Genomic DNA, 19887 nt, shown 5'->3' with positions numbered 1-19887 from the left:
CTTTCACCCCATATATTTATAGAGCTGATATTATCTGAGAAACGGCTGGCAGTGCTTGATGGTGTCTGCTCTACACAGGTCTCAGCACTCAGTAAAACACACCCTGTACGTTCAGAACACAGCGATACCGAAGGGAACGGCTTCATGGACGACCGATTGTTTCTGGCCATGTATAGTAAACCTAAACTTAAATTAACCAGTGTTTAATCATTGTGTTTTATTCCTAAAAACTCACTGAATCCTGAGAGCTGGAGTTAAAGTATTTGATTGGTTTCATAAACAATTCCTGGAAAATATTGGAATTTAAAAAATTGATCAAAATATAAGAAGAATCAGAGCGCCATTATTATCGTCCAATATTAGTTTATCAGAGATATATTATATTAACATATCCTGTGTCGGCCTAGTACCATGAAATTTTAAGACTACTTGGTAAATATGTCCTGGGATCTTTATCAGAAATGTTTATGTCTATTTGATATTTTCTATAACAACAAATTATCAAATGACAATATGAAAACAATGTGACAATGGAATCAGTCTTATGTAGTGATGAACCTACAAAGAAATCATTTAAACCTGTGGTTTCGCTGGGCTTTACGAAGCTTCATAGTGACCACCTTTACTGTTTTGGTTTACTCTCACTGCCCTCATGTAGTGTTGTTTTTGTTGTTTCCGCTGTCTCATATCTCCTTTCTCCACCTCTGGTATAATGATTTACAGTGACAAAATAGCTGCTGATGTGATTGTTCTGATTAACATGTCAACCAGCACGCAGTTTGTCAAACATTGAGCCATCAGCTGTTTACAGCAGGCATGTGGCACATTACCATAGCGGCTGCTTGGTGCCAAGGACAGCAATGCATCCTCATTGTTGGTGACTGGTTATGAAATGAACTCCTCTGCAGTGACAAAGAAGGGGAGAAGAGTTGTAGAAGAGCAGAGGAGTTGTAGGATTTCTTTTCATTCAAATATCAGGAAAAGCTTACATAGTTTTTGGTTTCTCTTTTTGTACAATGTTGGATGAAAGGGTCTCTCAGATGACAGAAATAACACGTGTCAAACTTTGCAGACAATGTGGCACAAAATGCACCAGATTAATTTTGTCTTTTTTATTGTCATCTCAGCAAAAATATGTATTGTAACACTGAAATATGAATGATGAACAAACCACTGTCTGAGCAGGGCAGACTGCTAAAAAGCAATTGCTGCTAGCAGCTGCTGAAGTGTGTGCATGTGTGTGTGTGAGATAGAGCGAGAGAGAGAGAGATAGAGTGTGTGAGAGAGAGTGTGTCGAAGGAGGTGTGTGTGTGGGATAGGGGGGGTTTGCGGTGCAGAGGGGGCAGCTGTCAAGGCAGACAAACCGCGTGCTTCCTACGTGTCCTTATAAGGATGAATGTCCCTCAAAACCATGACCCATTTCAGACCGATCCGCTTTATCCTGATAAAGACCTGGTGATAAAGATAGGACTCTGCCAAAAAGTGCTACACTGACACGAAGGGGCCTGTTGACAAAACACAGCACCGGTTTCATCCCAAAACTAACGTGATGTTTCTGCCTCCTACTTTCTGCTAAAAAATGTGCAGAAGTTTTCCCCTTAGTGAACAAGAGAGTCACTTGAGACACATGTAGCAGTAATTAGTCAAATTCTACATTTGTATGGTTGGTGTTGATATTATCAGCTCAGTCAGAATCACTCAAACAAACTATTAATGACGCTAAGCTGGAAAGTATCTAAGCATTTTTATCACAAAAGTACTTAGGTAAGATTTTGAGGTACTTTACCTTAGAATTTTCATTTCCTGCTATTGGACATTTGTACTCCACTACATTTTGTATGTTTCACTCATTATTTAATAGCTATAGCTACGGGTCACTTTTCAGAATATAATTTCACAAGCAAAACATATGATCAGTTTATAAGATACGATGCATAGTAATAGATTTAATACCCAACAGCATATGAAGCAGGACTAGTTAGCTACACTACAACCAAATACCACAATAAAGCTTAAGGTGACCTGCAGTTATAATAAGAAATGATCCACTAACATAAAAAACTGACAGCTGTACTTTTTCTTTCAATACTTTAAGTCGATAATTTACTGAAAATAGATTAGTACTTGTGTAAATATTGAGTTTACTTGTAATGTGGAGTGTTTATTGTTAGTTTCACTTAGGTGAACTTCTCTCATTGCTAACTGATGATGAAGGCCATCAGAGGGCAAAAGACTCCTGGAGGTCTGTGATCTCTACTGCTGCTGCTGCTGCTGCTGCTGCTGCTGCTGCTGCTGCTGCTGCTGCTGCTGTAAAAAAGTATATATATAGAAAGCTTGCAGTGGCAAGAAGAACAACACTTGAGTTAAGATATGCCCGTACATAATCCACATGTAGTGTAGTACGTCCAGCTTCAATAGAGGACGGTCACGTGGCTTTATTTCTTAGAGTTGTATTCGTAAAATCTTACTTTTCTGCAGGATATTTCTCATTTGTTGGCCTGATGATCCAAATTTCTGGATTACGTCACTGACACAGAAAGTACATAAAGCTTCATGTCCCATAAGCAAATAATCCCCAAATTCTCTGTTGATTTCAACTTAAGTTACAATCATGTCACCCTCTGTGTTGTTCTCTTTGTGGTATACTGTCTGACTAATTTATATTTCATATTGTCGTACATTGTCTGCCTCTCATTTTCTCTTCAGGATGTAGATTCTGGGTGACTGAGATCACCGTAGAGCTGAAATAGTTGGCTGATCAACAGAAAATTAACAACAATCATTTGATAATGGAAAGTGATTTTTTTCAGGCAACAGTGAAAAGTGGATTTAATATCTGATCTGAATATTTGATCATTTGATCATTTGATCATTTTGTTAATTGAGCCTCTTTGCAAAATACAAAAAACCTATGCAGACTGTAACGATTCACCAGGAATTTCCCCCCAAAACTTTAGTAATAGTTATGAGTTGACAAAGATATATGATGTGAAAGTAGCTCAGGTCTCTGTTATGTAAAAGCTTGGAATAGAAATAGATAAGTAGGTTAGTAGCGTCTCTCCCTGAGGTACATTACAGCACATGGCTGCAAATGGAATATTTCAAAGTGTTGATGGTGCGGGGGGGTATTTACATTCTTATTGCACTCACAGTGGCCTGATAGGGCTCTAGCATGGGGACGCAGGCACTCTGGGGGCAGTACAGGGTGACCAATAAGGAGTATGAGCTCTCGCCGCAGTCTGTGGCGACACGCAGCCACTGGCACCTGTTACACTCCATTTCCCTAAAAGGAGACACTGGAACCAATCAGAGCTCAGAATCACCGCTCGTCGCTCCCTGCACAGGCCGTCCCAGAGATCTGTCGTCTGCTGGAGGTCTGTTCTCTGGCCTCGGCTCCATCCCACCCCCTTTCAGAGTATTGCCTCTCAGCTGTCTGGCATGTTTTTGGCCCCCTCCTCCTTCCTTCGACATGCCACAACACTGGCAAGCTGTCACTGGCAGGTCCCCTTAGACAGCTCCTTAACCAGGCTGCTCAGACAAGATCTCAGATTACCATCACAGCACCACATCCCCAGTGCCCTGTTTGAGCTTAGTCATATTAACACATCCTCAGGGAACTGAAGGGCAAGTCAACAAAGTATGAGTGGGAGACAGATGCTGCTATGTATGGGGCATGAATCTGAACTTACCATGGTATTAACATTCCAGTTGAGGGCTTTCTGGGATGTAAAGGGAGTAAGTCGATTTGAATTAATTTTAGAAGAACCCACGCACATAATTTGACACCTAAAATAACAATAATACACTAAAGTCCAATAAGTGGATAACAAATATGATACAGAATTCTAATAATCAAACCAAATATATTTGTCTCAAATGTGCACATTACAATTTGAGAATATCTCTGAGCTTCTGAGTCACTCTGAAATTCAGCACAGACTGTACTGTAAAAGCAAACATTATCAATCACAACTTTTTAACATCCTTTATCATCAAAATTCTTCATGAAACATCCCACTGATCTTTACTTCTGTCCACTGCCTTTTGTCTCCAAGGCAACATCTCTCCAGTTTGGTGGCATCCCTGACACAGGATCCACTTTACTGAACCATTTTGCTTCGCAGCACTTAATTTGGGCTTGTGTGAACTCCTGAGCCCGCCCACCGGCCCTCAGCCTCAGGACGGCGGGGCATATTTAAGGACCCCCTCGCACCCTCGCCCTTTGTCCCAGTGGAAACTCCAGTCTTGTGGTTACAACTTGGTGAGTGCCTTTGCAGCCTTCTTTCATTTCAGCTGTTGGTTTCTGGACCGTAGGGATCAGGGAAGATGAGTAGACGCTGCTGCTGTAGGACATATTACTGCCACAACATGGATATATATCTTACAGTTTGAAGCTGTTTTTGTGTTTTGTGATCAGAGTCGATGATGTTGATGCTGTTGGGATGGGAGCTGAGTGTAAGAGGGGTGGAAGAAGTAGACAGAAAAGGAGAGAAAAAAAGGAAAACTGGTGGTGATGAACAGTTCAGAGAGTGTTGCAAAAACATGGAAGGGCCAGAGGCCAGATTCATTAACAGTGACCTGCAGACTAGGAAAAGACTCTGAGGTTTAGGATGCAGAGATGGGATGCTTCCTGTGGAGTAGCATGCAGGAAGCTCTGAGTCAGCTTTGATTCAACCTGGAAAAGTAATTACTTTCAATCAATATTGATATACCTTTAAATTAAATACATAATATCAGTAAGTTTGTTGAAATACCAAAAAGAACCAAACACCACTTACAGAATATTTTCATGACAAGGATGAAAATCCCCTGAAGTAGCCTTTTAAAGCTCTGGGAACCTGAAAATTATCCAATGAAACTATCAATGAACAAAATCTAGTCTGATCTTGGTCAGCGCATTTTTCAAAAAAAATAATTTAATCTCTTTGAGGCTTTCCTGGTTGATTTAAACAGAAATGGTTAAATAATGAAGTCATAGTAGCTTTTTAAATCCAGTGTGGCACACTAATGCAAATGGCCTCTTAAATAATTTTGCACATAACAGCCAGCAAATTGTATGACCTGAAAATGACAAGACTATGTTTAATTGTGGGTATCAAATAAGAAATACCTGCAAATTCAAATTTGATTAAGAGACTCTTGTACTTTATCTCTGGTCAGAGATGAACCACGACTGGCATGGATTTGCAGAATTAATTAAAAAAAAATAAAAGAGAACAATTTTGGCTTAATGTTTCATCTTGTTGGACAATCTCACAGGAAGGATTTAAGAGTTGACAGAAATTATACATTTTCCAGCAGTGCATTCAAATCTTATAAGGTTTGAAAAACTCCATTTCTATAAAAGATGTGACGTAGAATCCTACAGCAGTCATTTAAACCGAACCTACAGCCTCCCCCTGAAGGAGAGGATGCTCACACTTGGGATGCAGACTGTGGCTGGACATCCTGGAGGGATCAGACCACATGGTCTGGCTCCAAACAGAGGAGTCCACTATGTGGCGACAGCTGAGGAGACACCCAGGCCTCCACTGCCACTTGTCAAAAGACACACCGCCTCAGCTGTTAACTGGCTCTGGCTTAACGATGAGATATGGAGGAGGGTTTGTGGGGGTGGAGGTGGGTGACAAGGGTCCCCAGGCTGAAAATAGACCCGTGAGTGTGAGTGGGGGGTCGAGTCATGTCCCGTTTTGGCTTTCCACGCAGCTGTGAGACTCAGAGGGGAGATTAGAGCCCTAAGAGGTGTCTCCATACTGAACATGGTGCTACATTGTTTCTCACAATGGCATGGTTTTATTTTTTTATCTCAGATTTTCAATGGAAATATTACACATTTAAACACAATAGGTTAAATGTGGTTGGTTGACTTGAAAAAGTAAAATTGAAACTTTCTTAAGAGCCTTGAAGAGAGCAAACTATGTTCAGTGTTTTGATCTAAACGCTGTCAAATAGAGTTCATGATTAAGTTAAAATAACACCTTTCCTGTGTGTATCACTAGCTAACGTTTCCATCCTCTCTGTCGCACAGAAGGCCAGCCCAGAAAAGACCAAACATGTGTGACGACGACGAGACCACCGCCCTGGTGTGCGACAACGGCTCTGGCCTGGTCAAGGCTGGGTTTGCCGGTGATGACGCTCCCCGTGCTGTCTTCCCATCCATCGTTGGACGCCCCCGTCACCAGGTAGGAATCCTGAAGCGGCCACGAGTTTCTGAAAGATTACATTTCTGTAGCTTTTATCACAGGCTGTCTGTCTGCGCTCGTCCTCCTTCCTGAGGTTCTGAGATGTGTTTGCTTCGTTCTCAGGGTGTGATGGTGGGTATGGGTCAGAAGGACAGCTATGTGGGAGACGAGGCCCAGAGCAAGAGGGGTATCCTGACTCTGAAGTACCCCATCGAGCACGGCATCATCACCAACTGGGACGACATGGAGAAGGTGAGATTGTGGGACATGAAGAACATCAGAAATATCATTGTCCATCTACTATGTGAAATTAAGTGCCTGATATACTTCCTCCCTGTTCCTCTTTCACAGATCTGGCACCACACCTTCTACAATGAGCTCCGTGTGGCCCCAGAGGAGCACCCCACTCTGCTGACTGAGGCCCCCCTCAACCCCAAGGCCAACAGGGAGAAGATGACCCAGATCATGTTTGAGACCTTCAACGTCCCTGCCATGTATGTGGCTATTCAGGCTGTGCTGTCCCTGTACGCTTCCGGTCGTACCACTGGTGAGTCTCCACCAAGGACTTAAACTCCATGACAGCATCAGCGCGCAGGCAGATAAAAACGCATGCTTTGTGTGCCGTCCTCTGACAAAAGGCTGCTTTTTCTGAACAGGTATTGTGCTGGACTCTGGTGACGGTGTGACCCACAACGTGCCCATCTATGAGGGTTATGCTCTGCCCCACGCTATCATGCGTCTGGATCTGGCCGGTCGCGACCTGACTGACTACCTGATGAAGATCCTGACTGAGCGTGGCTACTCCTTCGTCACCACTGGTAAGAAGGCCTGGAGACAAAAGTTAGCCACTGTGACAATTACCATGAGCAGGAGTACTCGCATGCTTTACTTCCTAATGAGTTCATTCTTATTTTAAAAGTTTCAAAAGCCGTGTTTCCACATGTAGTATCTAGAACTTTTAGTCCCAGGAACTGAACTAAAAGATTCCTGTTGTTATCTGCTTTTCCACCACTGTTAAAGACAGCGAAGAAAAAGCAATTTAGTCTGCGGAAAAATGAAAAAGCAACGGTTCTTTTCACACATAATTTTTGCGCAGATCTGTACAACTGCTGTACAACAGTCTTTTATTATTTTAAAAGTCAGTCTCACTTTAACATGAGCTACCATCGCCAACTGGTGATGACATAGCAGCAAAAGAAAAACAAAAAAAAAAATGAAAGAAAATTATATTTTATCACTTTATCACAAAGAAAAATGAAGTGCTGAACTTTAATCTGCAGAAATGAGCACACAAGACTGTTTTAGGGTTATGTATCAATCATAGTGTTGCACTGTTTGCTGTCCAGTGAGACTAAAGTGTGACATTTCCTCCCTGCAGCTGAGCGTGAGATCGTGAGGGACATCAAGGAGAAGCTGTGCTACGTTGCTCTGGACTTCGAGAACGAGATGGCCACCGCGGCCTCCTCCTCCTCCCTGGAGAAGAGCTACGAGCTGCCCGACGGTCAGGTCATCACCATCGGCAACGAGCGTTTCCGCTGCCCTGAGACCCTGTTCCAGCCCTCCTTCATCGGTGAGACCTGCCAGCTGGGCCCAAATCTGACCTGCAGTCTGCAGGTCTCATTTCTGCCTGGTTGTGGTTCATGTGCATGGTTCCAGTGAGCTTACTCTACCTAGATGCCAGGAGAGGAATAACAGATAGAAGCCAACAATTTCACTTAGAATCTGAATGTTCACACAGAATAAGACACCAGCAGACAAAAAGAATAATGTGACCTGAAATTTAGATTAAAGTAAAGCATGAAAAAGGAATCCTATCAAATGTGTATCTCAAATTAATCTGGTCATTAAATGTTTATATGCTGCTTGCAAGTGATAATTAGGGGTTACAGTAAGGTCTTGCCATAAAAATTTGTTTTAAGAATATTTTTTAAAGAAGACACTGAAATATAAAAACACATTAAGAAAAAATATAGACATTTTTTTTTAACTCGTGCTTTATTTTAATCAACATTTTTTCACTATTTGTTATATTTTACACACTAGTTATTTGTTTTAGTGTAAAGCACTGTGTATGTTTATGTTTGAAGGGTGCTATTATTATCATTATCATTATCATTATCTCTGTATTAGCATGCATGTGCTGTCAGTCTGACGTATAAAAACTCTCCCCTCTCCTTCCACCTGCCCAGGTATGGAGTCTGCTGGCATCCATGAGACCGCCTACAACAGCATCATGAAGTGTGACATCGACATCCGTAAGGACCTGTACGCCAACAACGTGCTGTCCGGTGGTACCACCATGTACCCTGGTATTGCTGACCGCATGCAGAAGGAGATCACCGCCCTGGCCCCCAGCACCATGAAGATCAAGGTGAGCCCTCATGGACCAGCACCGACTGGCTTAATCCAGTTGACAGGAAGCTGTTGTGAGATTGTTCTCGTACCAACCTGTCCCTCCGCTCCTCCCTGTAGATCATCGCTCCCCCTGAGAGGAAATACTCCGTCTGGATCGGCGGCTCCATCCTGGCCTCCCTGTCCACCTTCCAGCAGATGTGGATCAGCAAGCAGGAGTACGATGAGGCTGGCCCCTCCATCGTCCACAGGAAGTGCTTCTAAATCTCCGACCAGCACCAACAACCCCACACCAACTGCACCAGCTTTCCTTCCATATCTGTATTTCTACTGTACCTTTTGCTGTATATACATGTACTGTTGTAATAAAAATAGCTGCCTTTAACAGTAACAGTCTGGAGTTTGGGTCTCAATATTTAAGCATTTCCATGAACGCATCATATAATCTGTAGTCGTTTCCTCGCTAAACTTGATTTCCTGTTTTAATAAGTTGAAATCCAAATTAAGATATCATGAGGTGAGGTGCTGATTTATAAAATGAAATTTATATAAAGAAAGAAACAAACCAGCGACATTTGTAGAATACACACCAACTCTTTCTGCGACAACTGAGTTGTTTCTGTAGTTTTGACTCTTAAACACGACTTTTTCTTCACCGTAAAGAAGTAAGGACTTGACACCCTCACTCAATTTGAATCCTAATTTGAAGGAAATTGAAGGGAGTTTGAAGCCTCAAGACATAATGATTAAGATACTTCTTCCACCTTAAAAACATTATTTTCCTCTTTCAATAAAATATAGTAGTTACCTTCACTTAAAAGGCTGTATAAGTGAGAATATCAAACCGTAAAGTGCTGGAATAAAATCATGCATAATACAATATAAAGTTATTTATTATACTTTAAATGTTGCTGGATGTTTGAGCCTTTAAGACTTATTTTTCTTTTCTCAGGGTGGACATCCTCTCAAGTGGTACTTAAAGAAGAAGAAGAAAGTAAAAGTGTTCTTGATGCAGTAAAATCATCCCCAAGGGTTAATCTACAGCAATGCATCATGGTCTAAAAAAATCATCATAAAAAATGATCATGTTTGTAGCTTGGCCGTCCTGTGAGAACCACACGCCTCTGAAACATCAACCTTTCATGAGAGAAACAGCCTGTTTGTGACAGATTTAAGCTTTTTTCCAGCTGTTCTAGATAGTTTAAACAGATTTAAATAGTTTACTTATCTTCAGAGGGAGAAGAATTTTCTAAACCCACAAAAGAAAACTTAATCCTTCAGTTAATCAAAAAAATCAAAATCGCAGAATCTGTAGAAACATGGTTTTAACTGGACTGAAAAGGTATGAAAAATCTGAAAAGTAGTAAAATATCAGCCTCTCAAATGGAGTTCAGTAGAGGTATAAACTAGTATAAACTATAAAGTAACTCAGATTTGTACTTGAGTTAAAATACTTTCCACCACCTTCCATCAGCACATGAAAGCTTTGGTGAAGGATACTTTCAAATTAAAAACTCATTTCTACCACTTTCCCCGTGTGACCTGAACACAGCACTCCCCCCCCCCCCCTTCACTTCCTTGTCACCTGGGCCACAGGTGATCTGGATGAGCATAATAAATCCCGCCTCCTTCATTCACAAGTGATTTTCCAGAGTTTATGGTGTTTCAGTCAAACGCTGCTCAACTGTGTGGTTTCTCGCATCCTCTCAGTGGTATCTAAACGATGAAGGTCACAGACAGCAATGTGATTCAGTTTCACCTTCAGGTTATTTATGGGATATCTGTGAAGAGCTCTGAGAAAAAGAAGAAGAGAGTGTTCATCGGCGGAGCAAAGACCTTTGGTGTCCCTCTGGAAAATTTACCCAGGCGATACATTCCTGAGTTTGGACTGGTGCCCTGGTGAGTTGGTTGCAGCCGGATTAGGACGTTTATGATGTTACCCAGGACAGCAGGTCAGTGATTAACTGTTTTTTTTTTTTTTTAACATGTTATGTCTCAGCTTCTTGGTGGAGGCTTGTTCATTTCTTCTGGAGCGTGCTGGGACTGTAGGCCTGTTCAGAAAGCCAGGCTCTCTTCCTCGCATCAGAGCCCTCAGGGTATGATTCTGACCTTTGGTAGACTTTAAGAATATAATTTCTAAGTGGAGCAAAAGCGTCCTCTAGCGGTTTGAGCTGACGCTGGTGCTGTATCTGTCTCAGTAGGATGTGTGAATGAGCAAATTCTCCAATCATTTTGTTGTCTTGTGCCTGTTTCAGGCCAAGCTGAATGCTGGCGAGGGGTGTCTGTCCGCAGCCCTCCCCTATGACGTGGCAACTCTCATCAAACAGTTTTGCAGGGAGCTGCCAGAGCCTCTTTTCCCCCCCGAGCACCACGCAGCCCTGCTCAAAGCCCAGGCGCTGTCCAATCTGCAGGACAGGACCTCGGCCCTCCAGCTGCTGTCCTGTTTGCTGCCTGCCAGAAACTGCTCCTGTCTGCATTACCTGTTTGACTTCCTCTCCAAAGTCTCCCAGAGGTTTGTCAGAATACTGATAGACGAAGAGTGTTCAAATGACATGAAATTACTTCAGACTGTCCACGTTTCAGAGTTAATAGTGGGCTTTTATCAGGTCATTGGATTAGATGACCAGGATCGTTACTTAACACAATATTTAAACTACTTAATGCCAGAAAAAGTGATATTTAAAGGTGATTGCACCCTCTGTATAATTGGCTTTAAATGATGAGTCTTTTCTTTTTGATTTAATTTAGATTTTTTTTTTTCTCTTTTACAGTTATTTTACAATTATTGGATATCGTCCTTTTAGAAAGGGCTTCACACATTTTCAAGTCACACATAATGATTTAATTTCATTTGTTTTTTTCTCAGCTGCTCTGAAAACTTGATGACCAGCTCCAACGTCGCCACAGTCTTTGCTCCGTGTCTTCTGCCGCCTCCCAACAAGGCAGAAATGTCTGAAGGGCGACTTGAACTCAGAGTTCTGGTCCTGCGCACCTTCATTGAAAACCCTCAGTTATTCGGTAACAAACCAGTCATCTTCTTTTGGTACCATAATTCATTTAAGAGTATTTGTGCGACTGGAATATCTGCAACCCTCAGATCTTCTCTGTGTTTACTAGGCGTGATTCCTAAAGCTGTGATGGACAGCATGGAGTTTCTGATGAATTTCCATCTTGTGAAAGACTCAAAGAGAGGACATAAAAAAAGACACAGTTTCAAAGGTATTACACACAAGCCTTTAGATGTGACGGTCCCAGCTCACAGCTCCTTAATTAATACTTCAGTGATGCAGTCTGTGAAGACGGTGCCCTGGATTCAGGGGAGGTCAAAGCTCAGGCCTCGGGTCTCTGAGCAGAGGCAGGGGTCCGCCCCAGGAGACAGGCCGGCCTTCAGGAGGAGCCTCGGCCTGGAGACTTTCCCCAACGTCCTGCTGTTTAGGACCTGCATGCCTTGTGCAGGTGAACACAACATGAAGACATGAAGGAAGACGCAGGTTGGGATTGATGTGCATTTTCTGTTTGGTACAGAACGTAATGATGATTGAAATTGTTTGTAGACCAAAGTTTCAGGCCGGCAGCGGCTCTGTTGGACGGTTCGGCTCCTGCTGACAAAGAGGCCTGCAAGACCCCACAGGAGAGACTGAAAAGGTAAATTATGAACGCTTGGAAATGAATTTTACTAATTTTACTACACACTATAGAACCAACTAATGATTATATCAGCCTCTCATTTCCCTGCTTCCTACAAAATGTGGAATGTAGCATTGCTTCTTGTGACAACTGATTGGAGAGATTGCATTAGATAGTATAGTGACTGATGATGCATCTGTACATTAGTCACCGTGGATGCTTCACATTATTCAGTTCTGGAGAAATCAACAAAAATTGAACCGTAAAAGTCAGAATGCTGAAAATGTGAAGCATGCTGACAGTTTTTCAGTGACTTCATGTTAAAAACGACAACATCTTAAATCTAATGGACATAATTCTTAGTTTCTTCTTTGGTTTGTGTCCCTTTTTGTTTTCAGAGACCTGCGTTTGGGTCATTTCCCGAAGTTCACCAGGGGACCAGATGCAGACGGCTCTCCTGTGCTCACTGGTGTTGGGAGGCTGCAGTTCACACCTTGGAGCAGACGCATCTCACTATAATGAGTTGGATGTTAAGAAGCTGTCATGGGGTTTGCTCCACGCTATTGCAGCATTCTGGATTATAAGGTGGTTTAGTGACGTAAAGTTTAAGTTACATTCTAAATTTTAATGAATTTTTATGTATTTGACTATTTATTTGATTTCAAACCCAGACTGGTGCTGTATTGGACTTTCACTTTTCTATCAAGTAAATAAAGTTGTTGGCACTAACTTGTCCATCAGGAGCAAGCTGGGGTTCATGTGAGGTGGGGATCAAACCACCTACCCGGGGATTAGTCTGTTGAAATCTTAAGTATCTGTTGAAGATTAAGAAAAAAAATACCAAGTTTAGGGGGTTTTTTAACCAATTTTTTTTAAATTAGTTACAAAAGTAATCCACTTAAGTTGGCAAAAGACTGTCTGAGAAGAAGAGCTTTCCTCGTGGATTAGAAATACTTGTTTTGACCACACTTTGGTTCTTCTGTGTTCAGTGCTGCTGTTGTGGCTCAGAGTAACAACCAATGAGAGGAGGAGGGGGGTTGTTGGTATCTTAGCAACTGCATCTGAACCGTGAAGTGAGGCGGATCGCATCCTTCAGCAAGGTTGCATAACAGACAGCGATGATGACAAAGGAAATGAGGTGATTCCCTCCTCCAAAATAAAGTACAAGTAAAATGACCCAGGGGAAGCAAAGCTTGTTGGCTAATTATTGTAGAACAACGATAAAGAACTAAAACATAAAAGTTCCCTAAATAAATTTTAAATTTGAGAGAACCCGATTACGAAATTCCTTTTTTTCTTCGCGTTTGTGGAACAAGCTTTTTTTTATTTTGAAAACCAGAAATGAGTTCTGTAATTCTGGCCAGCTTGACAGAGGTATCGCTCAGTGGGCAGGTTCCGTCATCAGCTCGGGCACGGTAAGAGAAAAACAATTATTAATAGTCTGTGATGTTTTCTGGCAGTAAGATCACACATTTGATGAAGGAAACGTGAATAAATGAGCTTTTATTATAAATGGTGGCGTTTTCTCTGCCCCACAGACATATGCAGGCTATTTATAGACTATTTACATCGGCCTTGTCTCTGTTTACACAGAGAGCGGCGCACCGAGGCTTTATTCCAATTAGATACAGTTTCTATTAGCAGTAATAACAGGTGACAGGAAAACATGTAGAGTCCATCACTCCTGTCCACACTACTGCTCCCTCTCCATCTAATTACCCTGTAGGATGAATGTGACAGGAGCACGCAGCCGTCCACCTCCTGTACTGGTGTGTGTGTGTGTTTTCCCTCCGCAGATGTCAGACATGAGCTCGGCGGTGCGGTTGTCGTTGCTCGGCCTCTTCCTGCTCCTGCAGATCGGCGGGGCTCCGGCCCGCAGCCCCCGCACGGCGGACCAGGTGTCGGAGGCCGACATCCAGAGGCTCCTGCACGGCGTCATGGAGCAGCTCGGCATCGCTCGGCCCAGGGTGGAGTATCCAGCACATCAGGCCACCAACATCGTCGGGCCTCAGAGCATACAGGGTATGCTGGGTGCATGATGAGGGTTAGGTGAACCAAAAAGACATTTAAAGGGGGGGGGTGCTCTGGTTTTCTCTTTCACGTTACTTTTTAAATGGTCACCTGCAGGTAAATGTTTTTTTTTGTGTCAAACGTTGCTTTAGACGTAATAATTCATATGATCCTGGTTCAGTTCCATTTCAGGCCAGTGTTACTCTTTTATGAAATAGTAACACTATAGTGAGATAATAGTCATCTATGGATGACCTATTAATCATTCTGTCTATGAAATGTAAGAAAATAGAGAAAAATGACAATCAGAGTCCAAGTTGATGTCTTTAAATTGCTAATTTTATCTGACTGACAGTCCAAAACTCTACAATATTCAATTTTCTGTCATGCAGATTAGAAAAACATCCAATCCTCAAGTTTGACAAGCTGAAACCAGAGAATTCTTGGTTATTTTTGCTTTAAAGAAAATGACTGAAATAATGACTCCAATATCAAAACAGTGTCAGATTTATCCAGCATTGATTTAGGCCCATTCAAATGCTGAAAGCAAGTCATGTCATTAATCACATATCAGGGTTTGTCTGCAGAAATAGATGCTGTAAATATGCAGATGAGGTTTTATCGTGAGGCTGAAACAACTACTAAAAACTTGTAGACTTGTGCTAGTGAAACATGTAGAATATAGTTGTTTGATATGACATGACCTGGGTTGAAAATGCTTCATTGATGACTCCACCTGTATTATGAAGCTGTTTTTTTTTCCCCCAGCTGCTGCTGTTGTTGCTGTTGTTTTTGTGGTGATTGTAGTGCTTGTTTTCCTCCACAAGGTGGTGCTCATGAGGGGCTGCAGCACCTCGGCCCTTATGGCAACATCCCCAACATTGTGGCCGAGCTGACGGGCGACAATGTTCCCAAAGACTTCAGTGATGACCACGGATACCCAGACCCCCCAAACCCCTGTCCCCTGGGAAAGACAGGTACACACTTGTGCTAATCATTCCTGAACAAACTAAGTGTGAAAATCAGGGCTAATGCTGCCACTGTGTCAAACCTTTCTGGTCTTTATTACTTTTATTTTTCAGACATCTGACATCAGTACATTAACCTCTTTTTGATGAACTGCTGGTGTTTTCCACCAGTCCAGATGAACAGATATGGTTCTCTTATCTCCTCTATCTCACAGCAGCGGACGGCTGTTTGGAAAATGCTCCGGACACGGCCGAGTTCAGCAGAGAGTTTCAGAAGCACCAGCACCTGTTTGACCCGGAGCACGACTACCCAGCCCTGGCGAAGTGGGTGAGTGGGACTGTAACTAATAAATATTTTCATCACAGATCAGTCAAATGGTGAAATGGTGAGCCCCTTAGTAGTTCAGAGAGCTTGTTTTTGTCCAAATAACAGCACAAACCCAAAGATATTCCAATTCCGATTATATAAATTATATATATTATCAGAAAATGAACACCATGCTTGAACACCTCGTTAACACAGAATTCTCCTGTTTTTTGTTGTTTTTTTTTTTTTACATATTGCACATTTGGCAGGTTGTTTTGTTCAATGCAGCTTATAATCATAAGACATTCAGACTTGATGTGAATGAGAACTAGATGTCATCAAAACTTGAACTTACAGCCCTCTCGTGTAAACTAAAAGAAACTCAATATTAGCGTTGGCAATATGATAACAATTTATTGTAGTTTCATTGTCTAACTCTTGAAATAAAGAAATTCTATCTGAACTTTTCCTGGATGTTAGGAACAAGCAGCACAGCTTTGGTTTCTCGTGGTCTACCCACGCCGGCCTGTTCTTTAAAGCAAAATGAAAAGAAAGAAAGAAAGAAAAGCTTTTGACTATTAAAAGATCAAACAAAACTTGTATCTTGGCCTGAAGAAATCACCCCTTTGAGTGTTTTTATTCCTTGAAAATCCATTCAGGCAATTTGTTGACTGCTTAGGAACAAAGGTACTGGCTGTAAAATGACGGATACATGATGCATTGATATCTAAGAAGTGTTTTTTTTCCTGCGTTTCCTTTCAGAACAAGGAGCTTTTGTACCAAAAACTGAAGGGAGGACCAAAAAGAAGAAAAAGGGTATAGTGTTTGTTGTTGTTTTCCTCTTCCTTTGTAGGATTATGTCTGAGAAACCACATCACCAGCACTCACATTTACCCCTGAAGGGGACCGTGCACTCTTAAAGTCACTGCTAAGAATCTCACTTTAGGTTTTTTTTTGTAATAAAACACATTTTTTGTTTGCAGATTATTTCTGTACGGTCAGCTGCCAAGTCTTTATGTCCATGCTCTCCGAATGTAAAGTCATACTTCTGTGTGCCTCCCTGCAGAGTGTCAACCCGTATCTGATGGGCCAGAGGCTGGACAACGTGGTCGCCAAAAAATCTGTCCCTCACTTCTCTGAGGAAGAGGAGGAAGAGGCACCGACCGCCTCTGCTGCCAGCAAATCCACGACCTAAACTCCTGCACCCGCAACACTCACTGTAATGTTAAAGGTTTTTAACACTGCATACTTAAGCATTTTGGTTTACAAGCAATGAAATTGTAACTTCAGTGCAAGTGCTAGAAAATGAGGAATAAGAAAATACTTTTGTTGTTGTTTTTTTTAAAAATATATTAATTGATCCAGTTCCTGTTCACTAATTAGGCACAACATACTGTATCTGTCCTATAACTAGTGCTCATATGGGCTTAATTGGTAGACCATAATGCACCATTACGATCTAATTTGGTCCACGGAGACAGAATTGCAGGGCTTTATTGAAACGCTGACACTCATCTGTCATCATAGGGAGCAAATTTCAGTACAGAGAAAAGCCAGACAAAATGTAAAATCTTTGTTTTGACAGCTTAAAGGTCAAACAGTTTGAAAGATCGTCTTGGAGAGAAAACACGCTGGTCATTCATAAGAGATAAAAATGAATCTAGGTTCACTAACATCAACCAATTAAACCCAAAATGCTAAAATACAGTGTGTTAAAAACAAGACTGGTAGTGTACAGTATATCTACAACTGTATTATAATGAGACGTATAAAGATATATTGATTTGGAGGAATGTTGAATGACAGTTATTATAACTCATGACTGTACAGAGATCAGTTTACTTACACTTTGAAGTTTCTGAAGTTTAATTTTTGTATGTCTTGATATGACCAGCTAATCATCCTTTGTGTCCTGAAGAAAAGGTTCAGCACAGAACATGTTCTTAGAGGTTAATCATGAATTGTAGTAGCTTTGCTTTGTCACGTAAGGGATGACTGTGGACTATGTAGCATGGCACATCTACAAAATCTTATTCTGATTAGTATCTGTTCTCTTTGTCATACCGCAGTAATGTGAGTCTTTACAGCCGACACTGAATCTGTCTTTGGTCACTTCATCTTGAAAACATGGCTGTGTTATGTTTTGGTTCTGTAAAGTCAAATAAATGATTTATCTGCATTGACAAAAGATTGGAGTCTGAGATTTTTTTTTCAGCCTCTCAGATGGATGAACTGAAGATCTGGGTTCTGGGGAGGCGTGTTCTGCTGAAGCTCTGAAACTCAAGACAGTTTAGAAAAGCCCTCAGTGTGTCATTCATAAAGCCATTATAGAGGAGGCAGGACCTGGAGAAGAAACACGTGCTCTAAACTGTCTGACTGGTTAAAGTTTTCTTGTGAGGAGCTTGAATAAACAGGTAACTTAACTCCAAAATCATCTTGTCCTCTGTGCGTAATGCGCGCGTAAAGGCTGTGCGTAAAACTCTCTCCATCAGTGACTTGACTTGTATGTTTCTTTCCCTTCAACTTCAGCGATGAAGACTCCATCAGTGCTGATCTCTGCAGCAGTTGTGGCGCTGCTGCTCAGCCCGCTGAGGAGCACAGATGCTGCCACCTTTCAAGGCGCTTTCCCACACCCGAACAAATACAACCCAGACGAATCGGATAGGTGCCAACAACCCGCCATCAGTGGACTAATTTCCCGCGGGACGGGTCCTGTAACCTCGACGGACGAAGTGCTGGAATCCAGTCAGGAGGCGCTGCACGTCACGGAGCGTCGGTACCTGAGGCTGGACTGGTGCAAGACCCAGCCGCTGAAACAGACCCTCCGCGAGGAGGGCTGCCTGAGCCGCACCATCATCAACCGCTTTTGCTACGGACAGTGCAACTCCTTCTACATCCCGAGGCATAATTACCAAGACGGAGACGTTTTTCAGTCCTGCTCCGCCTGCAAACCCAAAACATTCAGCACCGTCACTTACACCCTCTTCTGCCCGGGTCAGACACCCAGCACCAGGAAGAAACGGGTCCAGCGCGTAAAGCAGTGCCGCTGCACAACAATAGATACGGATTAGACGCAAACTAACACACCCAGGTCGATAATATCCTCTTCCACTGGAGGGAAAAGCAGCTTTGCAAAGATTAAAAAATGGAAATTGTATTTTGCTTAAAGGACACACGAAAATAAAGTGGAAATAGGAAGGTGAGCAACCTACCTGAGCCTTATTTTATCATTATAATGGAGAGAAGATCCACAGATTCTCATTATAGACGACATACATGACTGGTTGATTCAGGTGCCATACTCCCCATAAGATGACACTTGACCTGCAATCAGTCATTGCTTCCAATAAGTCAGTTTCTTGTGGTCTTACATGCAGGGACTTTGCCAAAGTTTATGGTTTAGTTAAGTGAAGTGATGACCTTGAGAGCCAAAGACGGCATGTTTAAGCTTGAGGCAGGCTGGTTTGTAACAATTTCTAATGTCCTATTAGTTGCAGACATGTAGATCAATGGATGTGCCGCATATCAGAAAGGACACATCTTCAAAGGAATCGGATGGTTGTATGGTTTCCACTGTGTGGGATGATAAGCTGATCATGTATAGTTTTTTTTTTTTTTTACAACCTGCACTGCCAAATGCCACTTCGTTTCATGACTGTGTGTAACATGTGTACCATTGATCATACGGTTGCTTGTAAATAAAACTTTTTCCAAGTTATTACATCACATATTTTTCTGATCAGTGATTTTATTTGTGGGAAAGTATTGAAAAGATGAAACTTTACATGTCAGAATCAATGAAAAATGTAAATGTGATATCAGAATCTATACACAGTTGAAGCTCTCTCTCTTGTCTACATATTGCACAAGATTTTTTTCAATCTTTTAAATTTAAATACACATTTAGGTAGGAAAATTATATATTACATAAAGTTGTGGTCTTGATGAGTGCGTGGGTTCATCTGGGACAGCCTGATCCAGCTTGGGGAGGATGGTGACTGCAACATTTTTATACCTCCTGAGGGTTTTTACGTTGAAGACATGCTGGCTTCTTTCTGGCGCAGTCGCTCTTTCTGTTGAGAGTCAAATATGGTTTGACTTGAGATTCAATCAGTACAGCAAAACAGAACATGGTTTTGTATCTGCTTTGCATTTATCTGCATAGCATGTTCAAAACTTGGTGTAGAAAGTGTCTGCTGGCGTGTTTCTACCCATAGAAATAAACAGAGGACAAAAATATCTCTTTGCCTCATCAGTATATCAGCTCTACTGACTGAATCCTGCCTTACCAGACTGTTGGGGTTGATCTTCCTGGTCTCCACCTTCTTCTCTGCTGTGATCCTCTTCACTGACAGCTGAGCCTCTTTTAATCTGCAAACAACAATTCAATACAATTCAATACTTCAGACTGACTAGACTTTCATTTATCAAGAGAAGCTGA

At 41.9% G+C, this 19887-nt stretch overlaps 4 protein-coding genes across 4 annotated transcripts; all 4 read left to right on the top strand.

Moving 5' to 3' along the window:
* Positions 1-6031: 6031 nt before the first annotated feature.
* On the top strand, positions 6032-8925 carry actc1a (actin alpha cardiac muscle 1a). Its single transcript, XM_070849070.1, has 7 exons — positions 6032-6182; positions 6306-6434; positions 6534-6729; positions 6839-7000; positions 7561-7752; positions 8372-8553; positions 8655-8925. The coding sequence occupies exons 1-7, from the start codon at positions 6054-6056 to the stop codon at positions 8796-8798; spliced, it is 1134 nt and encodes a 377-aa protein (XP_070705171.1). The 5' UTR covers positions 6032-6053; the 3' UTR covers positions 8799-8925.
* A 1332-nt stretch (positions 8926-10257) lies between these two features.
* LOC139218335 (rho GTPase-activating protein 11A-like) lies at positions 10258-13213 on the top strand. The gene is made up of 9 exons (XM_070849900.1): positions 10258-10433; positions 10534-10630; positions 10790-11046; positions 11401-11552; positions 11652-11753; positions 11817-11990; positions 12089-12179; positions 12560-12746; positions 13151-13213. Exons 1-8 carry the CDS (start codon positions 10258-10260, stop codon positions 12678-12680), a joined length of 1170 nt encoding a protein of 389 aa, XP_070706001.1. The 3' UTR covers positions 12681-12746; positions 13151-13213.
* Positions 13214-13549: 336 nt separating this feature from the next.
* scg5 (secretogranin V) lies at positions 13550-17593 on the top strand. Its single transcript, XM_070849279.1, has 6 exons — positions 13550-13576; positions 13958-14183; positions 14999-15148; positions 15355-15467; positions 16209-16262; positions 16513-17593. The coding sequence occupies exons 2-6, from the start codon at positions 13958-13960 to the stop codon at positions 16639-16641; spliced, it is 672 nt and encodes a 223-aa protein (XP_070705380.1). The 5' UTR covers positions 13550-13576; the 3' UTR covers positions 16642-17593.
* Positions 17594-17977: 384 nt separating this feature from the next.
* On the top strand, positions 17978-18517 carry grem1a (gremlin 1a, DAN family BMP antagonist). Its single transcript, XM_070849280.1, has one exon. The coding sequence runs from the start codon at positions 17978-17980 to the stop codon at positions 18515-18517; it is 540 nt and encodes a 179-aa protein (XP_070705381.1).
* Positions 18518-19887: the final 1370 nt, after the last annotated feature.

This window comes from Pempheris klunzingeri, chromosome 18 (assembly GCF_042242105.1).
Source record: "Pempheris klunzingeri isolate RE-2024b chromosome 18, fPemKlu1.hap1, whole genome shotgun sequence".
NCBI lineage: Eukaryota > Metazoa > Chordata > Actinopteri > Acropomatiformes > Pempheridae > Pempheris > Pempheris klunzingeri.
This window is presented reverse-complemented; position numbering and strand designations above follow the sequence as displayed.

Bases quoted from the DNA above. Each gene is read 5' to 3' on its own strand.
- LOC139218335 (XM_070849900.1), top strand. From the start codon at position 10,258: ATGAAGGTCACAGACAGCAATGTGATTCAGTTTCACCTTCAGGTTATT. The intron at 11,553-11,651 runs GTAACAAACCAG...TGTGTTTACTAG, and splicing joins TGAAAACCCTCAGTTATTCG to GCGTGATTCCTAAAGCTGTG. The intron at 11,991-12,088 runs GTGAACACAACA...AATTGTTTGTAG, and splicing joins GACCTGCATGCCTTGTGCAG to ACCAAAGTTTCAGGCCGGCA.
- scg5 (XM_070849279.1), top strand. From the start codon at position 13,958: ATGTCAGACATGAGCTCGGCGGTGCGGTTGTCGTTGCTCGGCCTCTTC. The intron at 14,184-14,998 runs GTATGCTGGGTG...TTCCTCCACAAG, and splicing joins CGGGCCTCAGAGCATACAGG to GTGGTGCTCATGAGGGGCTG. The intron at 15,468-16,208 runs GTGAGTGGGACT...GTTTCCTTTCAG, and splicing joins ACCCAGCCCTGGCGAAGTGG to AACAAGGAGCTTTTGTACCA.
- grem1a (XM_070849280.1), top strand. From the start codon at position 17,978: ATGAAGACTCCATCAGTGCTGATCTCTGCAGCAGTTGTGGCGCTGCTG.
- actc1a (XM_070849070.1), top strand. From the start codon at position 6,054: ATGTGTGACGACGACGAGACCACCGCCCTGGTGTGCGACAACGGCTCT. The intron at 6,730-6,838 runs GTGAGTCTCCAC...TTTTCTGAACAG, and splicing joins CGCTTCCGGTCGTACCACTG to GTATTGTGCTGGACTCTGGT. The intron at 7,753-8,371 runs GTGAGACCTGCC...CCACCTGCCCAG, and splicing joins GTTCCAGCCCTCCTTCATCG to GTATGGAGTCTGCTGGCATC.